The following is a 16,100-nucleotide window of genomic DNA, read 5'->3' as shown; positions in this document are numbered from 1 at the left end:
TTTTTTTTTTCCGATGACAACTTGGTTGTCATATTGATTGAACTTGATGGAACTGATCCTGTGATGCCGTCAGTCGGTGTGTTTCTGTTGTGACTTTGATTGTGGCACCGTATTAGATTAGATTTCCTTGAAAATTACTAGTGCGCTTTTCTGTTGGATATTCTGGTTTATCATTATTTATTGTCCCCCTCATTCTTTTTTCTTCAAAACAGAATTATATTATTCTGGAGGGAGATGGTATTTTTGTTTGGGTTTCATGGGTATGTTTTGTTGAAAGGTTCCACAAAAATTTATGCTATTCAATGGAATCAAGGTATTATGCACAGCGGAGTCAGTTTTTTTGTGGAGTCAAAAGCTCTGTCAGGACATAATTATTCTTGTAATTTTCAGGCACTGTTTGATCTATAATTAATTATAACAGAGAGGCCTATCATCGTTCATATTTCTGGAGAATCAAATCTATCGCCTGACCGCTGTGACCCAAAATTTTGTTGAACCCATATGCCTAGTATGTATGTGAGTAGTAGTAGTCTTTCGATGTGCTTGAATTTGAGATTCTTATCGAGGCCTTGTTAATGATGGAATTGATATTGTAAGATTCGATACAGGCCTATAAAGGAGTTGGGATACATCTGTGCCTGATTTTAGGTGTTTGGAACAAAAATATAGTAGATGGTTTAGCAAAAAAAGTATCCGCATCTGAAATCTTCTCATGAACTATCAGATTAATAATTCAGAGATTCTAATTTACAGATGCCACCAACACTGGTAAGCCTGTGTAACTTTCAGCTAATCTGTCTTCTATCAAAACCTTTGGCCAACTTCCTTAGTTCTTCGAATGCGTGCATGGTCTCCCCATCAAAGCCCCCGGCAAACTGTAATATTGGATAGTTAGTAGTGACCAGTGGGAGGGAGACAAGAAGTGATCAAAGAGTCGAAAGAAGAAATAGAAATTTACAAACCTGATGCACTCGGAAGGCAAATCGAACAGCTTGAAGCATAATGTCCTCTTTTGGGCACTCACTGGTCTGTAGTTCATTTACAACCCTTTTCATGTATTCTTTTGCTAGTCTCACCGAGCTAATTTTCAGCTTTGAGCAAAAACAAGAGAAACTGTTAAAATTCAAATATTTCCAAGATGTAAAAAAGATTGTCACCTGCGGTACTTGCCCAATCTTACTGCATGAGTAAAAAAAGAATCTGTGCCTCTTGAGGGGATTTCGAGGGTTGCTGTCATTATATGAGTGTTTTCCTTTCCTATCCTTTAATGGAAGAATGAGGACATTGTTTACCTGTATGCTGGTACTCTATTCCTCCAAATTGGTGTAAGGTAACAGAAGGGAAAGGGATCAAGATGAGAAAATGAGGAGTCTGGATCAGCTCACCACACGGTGACGGGCGGGGACAGATCTCCACCCTCCATGGGGTGTGGAGGGTTTTGGATCCATCTCCCCCACACCCCATGGAGGGTTTTGGATCACTCCCCACAAATCCAAAGTCCAAACTTGAAAATGAAGACAGTGGGATCTTCTTCAACACCACCGACCCTCTAATATGATCAAGACTTTCTAGTCGTTGGAGGGTGCAATCATTGGAGAGAGCAGGATCCCGGTCCTACACCTTCAAGTTGGTGGAGGGTCACAGGAGGGCAAGGAAATAAGATGAGAAAATGAACAGTACTGGCACCCTCTAGGCTCTAAGTTGGTGTAAGGGTCACTAAAGGTTAAGGTATCTTGTCATCTTGACTCTCTTACTTTTCACTTTGTGCAGAAAAGTGAGATCCAGTTCTTGGTACCTACCTGACCGATCATGCCGGTGTCTAGTGTCCACTCCCAAGGGATCTGAAACTCCCTGTATCTTTTTCTCGCACTGTCCCTCGTCTTCTCTGCATTGTGAACACTTCGTTCTAACCTGTGAGCATGCATGGATGAATCTATTAAGAATCCCTTTTAATAAGGGGCACAGAGGTTTTTATTGATCAAAATACTCACCGGTCTTGCAAGGATTGTATCCTTTTCAAAGCAAGGCTAACGCTATGCTTATGATTGTCCTGAAAGGACCAGACTTCAGATTTAAGGTTGTTGAGATCTCTGTAGCTAAATGCGGCTTCTCGCATTGTATCTGCTTTTCTCTCTGGCCACTCATTAAAATGCTTGAGCACAGCCCTCTCATCTACCAAGTAAGATAGTTCCTCGTCCAGCCATCTCACAAAAGCCTCCACATCTGATATCTCCGTGAATTTAGCATTTGCAACTTCCCTTGCCAAGAATCTGATAAACTCCCCATGTGTTTCTACATCTGATTTTATCTGTAATAATGAATGTGGTAGTAATTATGGTTAGGACAATTTGATTGATTAATAACTGGATGAAGGAAATGGAATAATAATTAACTCACAGCTAAGAGATAAGTGGAACGATTTTCGATTTCTCCGATCATCTCCCTTGCATTTGCAGCTCCTGGAAATCCTAAAACGTTGGTTTTCTGATCCATTTTTGAGTATTTTCTGGTAAGTGAGCGGTAGAATTCCATGACCTCTGGTACTCTGCGGATTTTTGCGGTGGTATGAGGAGGAGGACCATTTAAAGACTTGGATCGTTGTGGTGGAGGAGGTGGTGGCGGCGGTGGAAGTGGTGGTGGTGCTTTATTTCCATTTACTTCTTGTGTTGAAGGTGCAGTGGGTGGTGAAGTGGGCCTTGGAGGTGGCTTTGGTACCCTTGGAAGCTGTCGTTCTGTTGTAGCTAAAGACAGTTCTGGAGAACCTGGTCTTGGAAATAGCAGGTTCCCCCCTGCTTGAGCTTGATCTCCTGAATTGATATGAGCACTAATTGGTTTGTGCTGTTGCGATATTGATCCATTTGTGTTGAAGCTGCTGTTTCCATCATCTGGGTTCTGTAGCTGCTTCTTCCAAACTGCAAATTTACCATCAGAACTCTGGGATTTGAGCTGTGTTCTGAGTCTCAGTATCTCTAGCTTCAGTTGCTCGTTCTCTTCTTCCAGTGAACGGTTCCTATCTAGTGAAGCTTCAAGTTGTTTCTCAACAAGGGCAAGCTGTGGGTCGTCATCTCGCCCCATCTGCAATTTGGTTTCCTTGTTACTTTACTCTCTTCAGTTTATGAGAGAGAGAGAGAGAGAGAGAGAGGTGATATTAGAACTGCAAGTCTCTTTCTCACCTTCCCTCTCCCCTTGCTCTTTTAATTTCTTTGTTTGCCTGGTGTTGCTTGTGAAGTAAGGCATAGTCACGTAGGATTCATGCTTGATGCTTCACCGTACTAATGTGCCCTTGGTTTGAATTCAATGGTGGTGTCAGGTGTGTGAATTATTGGATTGATTTTGTAATATTCTAAACCAAGGTGGGTGCTCTTGTCATTTCACAGTCAATAGGCTATTTGTGGAAAATCCTCTTCTCTATGGATTCCATTTCTTACCTTCTCAAGGTGAAAAGGGTAAGAGATTTTGCAAATTGTAGAGCTGTTGGTGGGGTAAGATATCTGTTAGTGAAGCCAGTAGGTATCATTAAATTGGACATTTTCTAAGTTTTACCTTACACCACTTTTTCATTCACCACGTCTGGTATTTAATGATGGGATTGTGTCCTTCAGAAGGTTGGAGGAGAAAGAAAGATATATTTTTTTTAATATATTTAGTGAGGTGTTTCACCTGCCCCCTCTTTCTCTCATTTATAATTTTAACATGGCCTAAGGGTCAGTCAACCCAGTTTGGAGGTTCGATATGGACCATGATTTTGTTGAGTTTGTCTAACTAGAGATAATGATGAAGCGGCTTGGCCAATCACATAATTTAGAAACCTGGAATTAGACAGGGGATCAGGTTGAACCTTAAACTTAGGAGAATTCACTTAGATCTGTTTTAAAAAATGAAGATCCAAGTGTATTTATAATAGGTGCCATTTTTTTTCCATGCCATTTACTAATTAAATGAGAAAATAACTTGTAAAAAATGAAAATCCAAGTGCATTTATGATCGATTCAAAAGAAAGATTCAGAAATCGAGTAATAATCAGAGTCGGGTCGGGTGATTTGATTCCATGGATTCCAATCCGATCTCTGAAACCATGATCCTATTTTAGTGTATCATTTGTGCAATGGCATGAATCATCAGAATTAAACAAAGGCCCCCCACCTCTCACATGGAACTGAGACCTGCCATTTTTACAAATTTATGCTTTCTCTTTTTGTGTGATTGATTGATTAACCCACCATGAACCAATTCTTGATGGTTGGGTAACATGTTGATATCAGAGCATAGTATTCTTCTGGTGGACAGGTGGGGGGAATATAAGTGAGCCGAAAGAGAGATAGAAAGTAATAATAGGAAAACTAGAAGGATAAAGCAAAGTGCTATGTCCTGCCTAAATGGGCAGCTTTTGTTTTTTTGTTCTTCCTTTTTTGTTGATACTATTAGCATAAATATATAAATATAGATTATTTGATTTCAATGGTTTGTTTAAGATCTTATTTATAATTTCTATGTTGAAATCTGTAAAAATTTCAGACAAATCTACAGTAGCAAAGTTACCGGTAGACCTTAGGAGTGACATTAGTATTTGGATTTGAACTAACTGCAAGAGCAAGAAAGAAACCTATTAAAGGGAATCCTATTCCTAGGGGGGAGTCAGGTTGAACCATCCTAGAACTCTAGAAGTCCTAAAAAGAAGAAAAAGTAAATAGTATAGAGTGAAAACCAAAGACTTAGTAATCTTTGAGATCTTCAAAGTTTTATTCTTCCACACCCAAGAAAAGGAAAGAGAAGGTAGATGGATGGACCTACAAGCATGAAAATTCTTAAACACTGGCTTCTCTGGATGGCCAAAAACATCTTTGTTACCTTCTTGGGAGGGCAATTGGGGGAGGGGGGGGGGGTTCCAAAGTAGCTCAGAAGACATGTAAACAACAAAGGTCTTTATAGTCTACAGTCTACATTTGAGATCTTTAGCCAGAAGGAGGAGAAAGATATAACAGAGCCACACAGCTAGATAACCAAGAGATAGAGAAAGACATAACAAGAATTACACAGCTAGACTCCATGGAAAGGAGAAGTACCAGGACCACCAAATTAGGATGGTTGGTGAGTGTGAAGTTTTCCTATTTTTTTGCATTACAATAATGAAATGAAGTACTAGTAGCAAAACAGGACATGTGGGTAGTATGGAGAAGTTCCTTTTCAGTGAGCTGAATCACCCTATATCAGACTTCATTTTGAATATAAGGAGGGTTGATCATGTGACCCACCTTTTAGGGTCTCTCCTTGGTGGAATATAGTCCTTTCCTAGTGGTTATGCTTTTGGTATCAGATCATCCCATCTGTACGAAGATTAGGACTGAAGATCAGCTACTCTGATACCACTGATACGAACTTTCGGAGAACTCAAACCACATACATAACCCAACTAATAAGGTGATGGAACCCAAGAACGTATCAACTCTCACCAAATCTCCTTCATACCTTCTCTCTCACATTTTTACAATGGAAGGGCAGTCATTATTGTCACACTTTTGAGAATCCTTCATATAATAGTCTGTAGAGACATTGACACTCACAGAGGTATTCCCTAAGAAGAAGGGAAGCTTGTTCCTTGAATTGGTCAAATCTATGAGTTTTATTGTTTCTCTTCCATTACTATTCTGTCTCCCTAAAGTTGTGCACATGAGATGTTGATTTGATGCTGGATCCCCTCTGCTGTGCCCAATCACGTAGCAGGAGAAAGCATCAAGGGCTGCTTTCAGTAGGAAGACAATTTATTTTCTGCTAAATGAATAACCACAGAATGTTCAAAGACAGTAGGAAAACCTATTCTCATTAATTTCAGTAGGAAGACAATTATTTGAAGCTCACCGGGAATCTAAATTGTTAGTTGATATGGCTCGGGTCCACGCGCCCATTAGGAGGGTGGGTCTCTGGGTCCCTTGGGGGTCAAGGTCCAGATGGACAAGGAATTGCCACAATAAATTGGATAGTTGATTTGGGTCATCTAAGCCCAGGTTTAGATTGTTTGGAGTCCAAATTGGGTTTTGGGTACTCGTTTCTTTCTATCTTATGTTAGTAGATGTTCAAAGTTCCGAGTGTGCACCTGTTAATGGATGATTACAGCTACTCCTACTCCTAGTATAATAGAAAGAACGGGAAAAGGAACTCCACGCCTAGACACATGGGGTGGGTTGTGAAGATGTCACTGCCCCGACACACGTGTTTGGGTGTGGAAGAACCCAAGTGGACAGGTTTTCATGCCCAAAAAGAATATAAGGAAAAAGAAGCTTAAAAGGTATCATGACTCCTACGCTCAAACACAAAGTGAGGCAAAACGACTGCCTCGCACCTTATGAGAGGTAGAAACCTCAACCCTATTGATGCTTCTATGTGCACACCCATTGGGCCCCCATACTGGCGCAAGTGCCACACTGTCTTTTATGAACCTTCTCATAAGAACATAATCGAGATTAATGGTATAGAAAAAAAGACGTTCCCTAGAGATATATAAGAGTTGAATCACAAGGCTGGGGGCATCATTTCCCCTAAAGATATATAAGAGATCAACTTGTCAACATTGAGGAGGCAAAATACCTAGCATTCCCCTGGTTCATGTTAGGGAGAAGTTTTTCTTCACTTCGCGGTGAGTTTCACTCCATCCTAGGGTTCATTAACCACTACAGGGTTTTGGAACCTCTCCAAAATACCGCCCAATACCCTCCACTCGTATCTAAGCCTGCTTAGTGAATGGATTCCCATTCACCATGGCCTTAGGGAAATTCGTCCTTAATGCTTTATATCTTATATGGTAATAATAAATGAGGTTCTTTAAGTTTGGGGTATCTATAGTTGTAGTTTTAATGTTAAATGGGTTGGGAACCTTGTGTGACCATTGCACCAACATGGGATCAACCAAGGAAAACGCACAAGCATCCAACCAGGGTGGCAGCCTGGCAGGATGGTTTTTTTGCCACCCTTTTGTCTGGATGTAAGGCCCTTCGTCCCTCTTCTCCTCTTACACTAATATGTGAGGATCGATTTCGCTACACCATATTCCTTTGAAGGTACTAACACTTGTGGTGCAAAGAGGTAACCTTAAACCCTAGCTTTGTTAATTATGTTTACCCAATACCTACAAGGAATGATTGATGATGGAAACTTTTGATTCAGGATAAATAAGCCTTATCCTGCTGTAATGGAGTCGGCTACATGAATCCGAGTACCCAAAAAAAAAAAAAAAAAATAAAGGATGAAAGAGAGACGGCACAACAAGATAGGAGAATTTCAACTAAATGGAATCAACAATATGGATCCTAACCCTCCAATAGGCCCTATCCAAAGTCATACTTGGGACAAAGCCGAGACTATGCATATTATTCGTCACCATTTCGCCTATGATCATTTTAGGCCAGCCCTTACCTCTTTTGATCCAGGATAAACACACCCATATATACAAAATTTGACAGTACAACTCTGCCACATAATAAAAAAAGATGAACAGAATCCTATTCTTGAGGAATTAACTGAAGAACTATTTTACACTCACAGCTACTGGAAAGAACACATCAGGAGCTGCAGACTTGAATCTACTGAGGATTTGGTGGCCGGCTATTTGCTGCAGCCACCCTTGATCCCCATATTAGTAGCTCTTTGCTTGTATCATCCTTGTGAACAATAACCTCTATGAAGCACAATGAGTCTTTTTTAGGTCCCATCATTGTTTCAATTGCTTCCACAAGCTCATCTTCGTATCTTACCTGCAGTTTCAACACCAAAATTCATCAAAAAATGTTTCAGTAAAGTGGTCATATACCTCTTACAAGCTAAACCAAAACCTCAGACCTTTAAAACCTACCTTAGTCGTCCAGCATTTCCCTTCACCATTATCAATTGCATCCACCAACGCGGTGTAGTTCCAGTTCTTGATCAAATTGTATGGACCATCATGGATCTCAACCTCTATAGTGTAACCACCATTGTTAATAAGGAAGATGATGCTGTTCTGCCCACAACGCAGCATCGTCGACACATCTTGCGCTGTCACCTGCATGCGAAAACCCATTAATTATGAGTTCTGAATCTACATTGCTAAAAAAATCAGAGAGAGTGGAGAAAAGGCAAAGGATCAATCACCTGGAAGCTTCCATCTCCAATGCAGGCAATGACTCGCTTATCCTTTGCAGCCTGTGCATATCCTAGTGTTGCTCCAACTGACCACCCAATTGATCCATATTGCATTTGGAATTCATACCTGAAATACCAAGCTATTTCAATCGATTTTCACAGATACAGAACCATAGCATCGAATATAAAAAGCTTGATTTTGTTTTTCTTGCTTACCCGCAACCTCTTGGAAGTTTCAGCTTCTGGCAATTAAACCATGAATCCCCTGTTTCCGCGATCACAGCAGTGTCACCCGACAGCATTGCTTGTATGTGCTTGAACAGGAGATTAACCCTTAGGGGTTCCTGGGGTTCACATTGGGGAGGAAGCCCCACAGGGATATATATACGGCGGTAATTCTCGTAAGCAGTTGAATTGAATTTGAGCTTCTTCGCTAGAGCCCGCAAGAAATCCTTCATAAGAACACACCCAAATGCAGGTCCATCGAGGATCACTACCCGTTCAGGCTGCACCATTATCATCTTTTCCTTCTTCAATAGAAGCGAATAGCCAACTGAGCTGTAATCGTTAAAAATGGGTCCGGCAAAGATGTAGGCATCTGCAGATTCAACTATCTCTGCACAGTAAGGAGAGCTAACAGCTCCCCAGTATGTGCCGATGAACCTCGGGTAGTCCTCTGGCACCAACCCTTTCGCCGACGGCATCACCGCGACGGGATAGCCACAAGCATCTGCAAGCTCAACAAAGGCTTCGGTGGCCTTTGCCGCTCGGAGTTTCGGCCCAGCCACCATAACTGGCTTGACTGCCTTGTTCAAAAACTTTGCGGCGGCATCCACAGCTGCTTCTAAACCCATCTGATTGGACAATCTGAATCAAGCAAATCGATCAAAATTAAAACCTAATAAAACAAATAAACGATTACTCGAGACAAACTCAAGAAGCTATCAAGAGATTACTTGGGCGATAGGCAGAAGGGGACAGGATCATGACTGAAGGTAGGATGAGGGATCCCCGGTAAGTTACAGCTGATGCTAATATAAACAGGCTTGCTTTCTTTTAAAGCCGTCGAAATGGCCGTATCGATCAATTCATGTGCGTCTTCCAAGTTATTCACCACCGCCTAGGATTACATCAGCACAGAGTAGAGAACATTCACCCAAAAATTTGCCAATTTGATCAAACAAAAACAGAACATAGATGAAATTCGAATCAAACAAGTGAGGATAACATCGAATCAGGGATACCTGAAAGCAGGTAACAGTCTGGAAGCACCGAAGCTCTTGGTTGAAGTCGGGCAATCCGATGGTGTGGTGAAGGATTCTGTTGGTACCATAATCATTTGAATTCGCCCCACCGACAATGCAAATGACGGGGAGATTCTCACTGTAGGCACCGGCGATTGCGTTGATAGCGCTCAGGCCACGACGGTGAACGTGACGACACAGGCACCAACACCACGGCGACGAGCAAAGCCATCGGCGGCGTACCCAGCGTTGAGCTCGTTACAGGTGCCAATAAGGTTGAGACCAGGCTCTGCGATGAGGTGGTCAAGTAGGGTAAGGTTGAAGTCACCGGGGACAGAGAAGACGTCCGTGGCACCAATCTGGACGAGTCGACGAGCGAGGTGGCGACCCAGGGTGGCCTCGGATCTGGGGACCGGAGCGACAGAATTTTGGACGACGGATACGGCGGAAGATGGGAGGCTTCCCACGCCGTTGCAGGCAGGACTGTATGAATCGATGCTACCAACCTTGGTTTCCATTGGTACTGATCAATCAACCACTACAACCAATCTCAAAACCAGCCCGAGGGTATTACCAGAAGATGACAGGTACTAGAAATTTTGGATTCTGGAGACAGAGAGATGGGGTTTTGAGATGGCTTTGAGCTACTACCCAGTGGCGGTTTTCCATTTTTGAGCTTGAGAGAGCGAGACAGATCCTCTCTGAAATTTCTGGATATCTCCATCGTAGTAATCCCACGAGTTTGCTTGGACGTTTGACACGTAAAATCAGATAATTTATATATATTATTTGAAAATAAAGAAATATTTCAGGAAAAGTAGTCAATAGATCCAATCCTGGCCCAGGACACGGGAAATTGAAGATGGTGGGCCCACTGGCCTTTTGTGATCTCTTGTGATTTCTTGATCAATGATTGGTGCATGGGATGGAATCTGGATCATCCGACGGACAAATTGCTAAAATGATACCCTTCACGAGGTTGGTTTAGTCCTAAGAAAACTGTTGAAAAGCAGCATAAAACCATTGGAATAAGGCCGTCATTGGAAATTTTTTGTTGGGAAGTATAGTAGTTGGAAAAAAAAAAAAAAACCGTTCTAGGTCAGGAAATAATGCATTGAAACAGAATCTCCTTTGTATTAAAACAAAAAAAAAAAAAAAAATCCTTCCAAGCTTCTATTGCCATGAAAGGTTGCAGGTTTTTAGAGTCATTTTTAGGGGTGCAAGTTTGGTCTTGTCGGTGTGAGTTCAAACAAAACTTGAGCTAAGATTCTGCAGTGATAGTTAGAGATGGGAATTTCAAGCCTTTGTTCAGGAAAGGGTTGGGCCAAGCTAAGATTGAGGCCTCAAGGTTGGCTGGTCCGAACCCGACCTTGTTTTCATTCTTTTTCATGATTTTTCTTGTTCTAATTGCCATCTTGTGTTCTTAACTTTTTTCAAATAATTAATTTATTTATTTATTTATTTTTTTTTTCCTTTTTTTTTTAATTATTGATTATCATATAAATACTTGCTGTGCATATGTTATAAGAAAGCGTCATTAGTAACACATGATATTTGCTGCGACACAGTGAAACTAATATCTATAATCTCCATCTTCAACAGGATTTGATTCAATATTGGATCAAAACTTTTTATTTGTTTATCTTTCTCTCATCAAATCAACATTCTTGTTGAGCCATCAAGATATGAGCAATCGCAATCAGGGTCAGCCTAGCCCTCACTCAAGGCCAATGTTGGATTTTTGAGGTAGTAAGTCAAAGAGGGCCAAGCCTGGATCCAGCTAAGGGGAGTCACGGTTGGGCTGGAGTTTTAAAAGTCCATCCCAACCCGACCTAGTTGTATTCTTACACATTGGCAAGCTTTAGTCCAAAGTTTGGACCGAGTGAAAACCACCCACCGTAAGCCCAAAATTATGGGCTTGGGCTTTTTAGGCTCAAATAGCACCTTTAATAAAGAAATGGGGTTCTCTGGGGGTCAAGGTAGTGAGCCAGCAGCTCTATGTCTATATCTCTCTTCTTCACATGAAATTATCTTCTTGTCTTCTAATATACAATACCTATGAGGTATACCTATGGCAGGCCACATATTTTACATGAAGAAGAGCAGAACCCACTATAGTTGGATCGCATCTAAAGACTGGATGGGAGTAAGATTCAGAATTATAAAATGATTTACAAAAAAAGTATTTTATCCTTATTTTTTGGTGATAAACTTCCTAAAAAGGGAGCATGCCCCACTCTTGTGCAAATTCTAATATACCCCCTCTCACATCGACATTCTCTCTTCTATTTTTTTTTTTTGTAATGACATTCTCTCTCCTATTTGAAAGTCAAGAAATATTCAAATACGAATTTAAAAATATTGAAAAACATAACACCTAGATAAGATCACCTAATCATTTTGATATTTTATGTATATATAATCAAGGTGGTGGTATATATTTGGGTATAAATCCATTTGAAAATATGATAAGCGGCTTATTTTAGTAATCCATAATGGCACAATCTTTATACACCAACTAAGGTTACCATTGGTATGAGTTCTTGGAATGCATAATTTGATCATTCCATTATGAGAATGTGCATTTCCATTCTCATAATCCAAAATATATACATTCTCAACTAATAAGAACATTGTTTGTACACACATTCTACTTAATGCATTATTAATTTTAGAATCCTCATATTCCTTATCAACAAACATTATATAGTCATGAGTTAATCGCTCCTCAATCCTCAATGCGACCCATTCGCAAATCACAAAGGCCGGCTGATCTTGAGTTTCTGTTAGGAGTTAAAAATAATTTATATCATGGTGAGACCAAACCAAACCAAACCAAACCAAACCACCACCATGGGAAGTCACATGACGAGATAGAAATCACTTCTAATCCCCTTGCAATCACTATGTCACCCATAAATGATGATGGCGAAAATGTTGATGGCCAAAGTAGAGTGTAGTGATATTGGTGGTCAAAGGATTTTTCCTTTGCCATGTTTTTGATACAAAATGTTTTCCAAGAATTCATACCAAACGCAGGCTAAATGTCATGTTCAGTACCCGAAACTCCGGCCCCCACCTTACCCCTCAACCTGCAGACTGAAAATCGATAACCGCTTAACATAAATAATAAGTTTCTAACTGAAAACCGGACTCCTTAATTTCCCAATCTCTCTCTTTACAGTTCTATTTTAATGTTGATCATGAACATAGAGAGATGTTCATGATCGAAGGAACAGTAAAAAGATGAAAACGGAATAAACCCAAGAGAAACCAAAAGGGGGGGTGGGAAGATTTCACCAAACTAAACTCTCTCTCTCTCTCTCTATGTTCTCCAACTTCTAAGAACTTTCTGAATCGGGTTCGGGTACGGGTTCAATCCCAATGCCAAGTCCACCATGAGTCCGTAATCTGTCAATGTAATTCCTGACCTCTTCCGCAATCATACGGTGCATTAGTGTCATCAAACACATCTCTTTCATCTCCGCCGCATATCTTCCTTTCTCTTTCTCTACTTCCTCCTCCCCTCCTCCAATTCGGTAAACCCGATCATCCTTCACCCTAACCGTCTCTTCCTCCACCCTATCGTGCGCGGTCGGTGTCGGCAAAGACGATGGCGCACTCTCCCCCGGCGGCAACAACGTTAACAACGTTTCCGGCTCCCTCAGTCTCTCCTCACTATTTCTGTTCCCGCCGTTATCATCGCAATCACTATTTTTCTCAGGAGAGACCCGGAGGCACAACCGCTTCCTTGTAGATTCAAGATCCGATTCCGGCTCGGACGAGGTGGAAGATGAGTCGGCGGCGAACCGGCGGCGAAGGGTGGAATTCCAATGGTTCTTGATAGCGTTATCGGTCCGACCAGGAAGGAGACGGGCAATGGTGGCCCATTTGTTGCCGTGGGTGGCGTGGGCTTGAAGGATGATGGCGTCCTCCGCCTGTGTAAACGGACGATGTTGAACCAACGGGCTCAGCTGATTGCACCACCTCAACCTACAAGACTTCCCCGATCGACCAGGTATGCTTAAGCTCATAAGGGACCAGTTCCGCGGCCCGTGTTGCTCTACCAGCTTCGTTAGTTTGGCATCCTCATCTGGGCTCCACGACCCTTTGATCCTTTCACCTCCTTCGTTCCCACCCTCCATCGATCTTCTTGGTCTTCGTAGAGATATCTTGATCAAGAATTTAACCTTCCCCTAACCAAAACTGAAACCGCTTCGTCTGATATCCACTGGAGAAGTACTTTAAAAGATGGAATTTATACGCGATGAGCTAAACCGTTCGCTGCAGGGAGGTTGGCGTGAACCGTAAACCGCTCACCAGAAAAACCACTCTTCTCCCTTCTCTCTCTCTGTTTTGACTTCTAAAAACTCTAATCCATTACCCACCCATGCACGAGACGTGATAGGTGAGATGAGAGAGTTGAAGACTAGAGAAAACTTCCTAAACTTGTAACTGATTTTATAACGGCAATGTTTATCACTAAAAGTTCCTCGAAAACATAATTAGATTCATCGGACGGCCAGTGATGGATGGCTCCGGTCTTCATCTGGAAAAAGTCATCAATTGGACGGTTACGATTAATGGTCAAGCTGAATTAACTGTCGTAGTAAGTTGTAACGGCTTATAGGTTCATCCGTCAAGTGTGAAAAGTGAAAAACCGCTGTAAACTGTAAAATACCGCTCGCCTACAGAGAGATTCAAGGCTCGAAGTCTCAAGTTTCTAACTAACGGGGCCCACGACGGTTCAGTCCGTTAGGTAGGGAGTAATAATGTCATCGTAACGGCGTGAAGTCGTTAGGGACGTGGCAGGTACTGCGACGGTGGAGATGGGCCGTTACTTATTGGGCTGTGCCGGACGGTTATGGGTTCGGTGTTAGGAGTCCTTAACGATCCGAAGAACAAGCTGTGTTCTGGTATTACTGTTTTCGTAAAATAGTTTATGGTGGTTCTATAATTCTATTTGGTGGGAGAACTAAATAATTTATCCTTAATATTAATAAACTAATTACAGTTTCTTATAGGAATCATAATGATAATCTATCTCAACCCGGTTTGATTTTGAATTGGTCCGAGCAAACCGGCTAGGGGTGCAAACCATCGGAGCCTACCGGTTTTCAAACCACTAATTAACAAACTAACCGTCTTCCTCTAATTTCCACGTCAGAATGCCAGTCTGGCAGGATATGCATTACAAGAAGTAGGTTTTAATCTTATCTTTCAAACGATGTTAGGTAAAGGCGTAAAGCCGCTGGAAACTCAGATATTTTCCAAGAAAAAGGTTCTCCACACCGTCACGGAAGGAAAAAAATCATCTGCAATTCCAATCTCGTATAATTTTGTGTAATATCACCTTCAGGCGGTGATACGTGTATTGATACCAATACAATGGTCCAGATCTGATTTAAATGTCTCTTCACTGATTTAATGTTTTATTAGTTGTACCAGATCTGGACCATTGTATTGGTATCAATACACGTGTCATCGTCTGAAGGTGGTATTGCACGGAATTGTACGAGATCAGAATTGCAGACGATTTCAACCCGTCACGGAAGGGTACGGTATCACTTTGAATGTCTCTTCCCCCTCTCCACATGAAATGGCTGGTTATCCCTATGCCTAGATTTAGATAAGGTGAAATGACCTTTTCACCACCTTCATGAAAGGGAGAAATCTCACCTCTATTGATGTAATCCCATTGGCTTCTGCTTCATTGCAAATGCCACAATGTTTTTTTGGGAACCTTTTCCCTATATAATATCATGGGCAAAATATAGCTAGTTGATCAGTTATAGCATGACCCCTACATCAATGTGGGGGTCAATGAAAGTGTATAGGAGCATCAACACGAATGCGGCCAAGCTACTTTCTTTTTCCTTAGTATCATTTTATCACGTTTCATTGGTGCATTCTTTGACCCCCTTGCTAAGACAATTCTTTATATATATATATATATATATAGAGAGAGAGAGAGAGAGAGAGAGAGAGTTTGAGCTCCTTGGAGTACGTATGCTGACAAATAATAAAACAAATCCCTTGCATGACCACATGTGCTTGTGCTAGGACAAAGGGTGAAATTAGGGGTGTCAAGAGGTCGGGTCAGGTCGATCTCAATCGGGTCTAGTCGGGTTTGGCTAATTTCTAGGGCTGCACCGTGAACTTTCATTTAGCTAAATAGGCTTAGCTAGTACGGATATGATATGGTTGATAATAGGGTCTATCAGTCTCGGGCTTTAATCGGATTACCATAAACGAGTCGCAATCGAGCCTTAACCTGGCTATAGACCAATTTAACTTTAAACAAGTTTTAGACGGGTCCTATTTAAAATTGGCCTTTTAAATGTGCTTGAAGAGGAATACCAATAAAATAAAACAAAGATAGGTATATCAAAGAAATATCTCATACTTAAAATGGATTAAGCCAAAAATGTGCAAAGCAACTAAGTTACTAAGGTACTCAGTCTTTAACCCACGAAACTCAAATCAATTAAATTATGCCTACACAATCCAAGTTTAGTTAAAGTCAGGCTGATCAGGAGCCCATCGGGCTAGGTGACTGCATCATGTACTACCTAGTTATAAACATATCAGGCTCGGAGAGACCTGTGGGCCTAAAATTACCCCTACATACCACACCAACTTATGTAACCCTATTAATGCCTTTGGGTCTTGCGATTGGCCCCATCCCATTCCCCTTATTGATGCCTCCCCATCTTGTCATTGGCCCCATATATAGGGCCACAT

General features: G+C 41.4%; 3 protein-coding genes across 4 annotated transcripts; all 3 read right to left on the bottom strand.

Moving 5' to 3' along the window:
• Nucleotides 1-540: 540 nt before the first annotated feature.
• Nucleotides 541-3,222, bottom strand: LOC122086935 (protein CHUP1, chloroplastic). Of its 2 annotated transcripts, none has more exons than XR_006142563.1 (5): nt 2,398-3,222; nt 1,992-2,308; nt 1,800-1,911; nt 963-1,080; nt 541-875 (listed from the first exon to the last, which is right to left on the bottom strand). XR_006142563.1 is itself a non-coding variant. In XM_042655851.1 (5 exons), the coding sequence occupies exons 1-5, from the start codon at nt 3,073-3,075 to the stop codon at nt 786-788; spliced, it is 1,326 nt and encodes a 441-aa protein (XP_042511785.1). In that variant the 5' UTR covers nt 3,076-3,203; the 3' UTR covers nt 541-785. The 2 variants fall into 2 exon arrangements, 1 of the variants encoding a protein (XP_042511785.1); XM_042655851.1 differs by having other exon boundaries at nt 963-1,091; nt 2,398-3,203.
• Nucleotides 3,223-7,262: 4,040 nt separating this feature from the next.
• LOC122086934 (pyruvate decarboxylase 1-like) lies at nt 7,263-10,096 on the bottom strand. The gene is given in 7 exon segments (XM_042655850.1): nt 7,263-7,745; nt 7,844-8,032; nt 8,122-8,239; nt 8,329-8,979; nt 9,069-9,232; nt 9,357-9,535; nt 9,538-10,096. Coding segments are annotated over 7 exon segments (1,809 nt in total). The 5' UTR covers nt 9,875-10,096; the 3' UTR covers nt 7,263-7,574.
• Nucleotides 10,097-12,127: 2,031 nt separating this feature from the next.
• Nucleotides 12,128-13,767, bottom strand: LOC122086936 (transcription factor MYB73-like). The gene has a single exon (XM_042655852.1). The coding sequence runs from the start codon at nt 13,499-13,501 to the stop codon at nt 12,698-12,700; it is 804 nt and encodes a 267-aa protein (XP_042511786.1). The 5' UTR covers nt 13,502-13,767; the 3' UTR covers nt 12,128-12,697.
• Nucleotides 13,768-16,100: the final 2,333 nt, after the last annotated feature.

This window comes from Macadamia integrifolia, chromosome 8 (assembly GCF_013358625.1).
Source record: "Macadamia integrifolia cultivar HAES 741 chromosome 8, SCU_Mint_v3, whole genome shotgun sequence".
NCBI lineage: Eukaryota > Viridiplantae > Streptophyta > Magnoliopsida > Proteales > Proteaceae > Macadamia > Macadamia integrifolia.
This window is presented reverse-complemented; position numbering and strand designations above follow the sequence as displayed.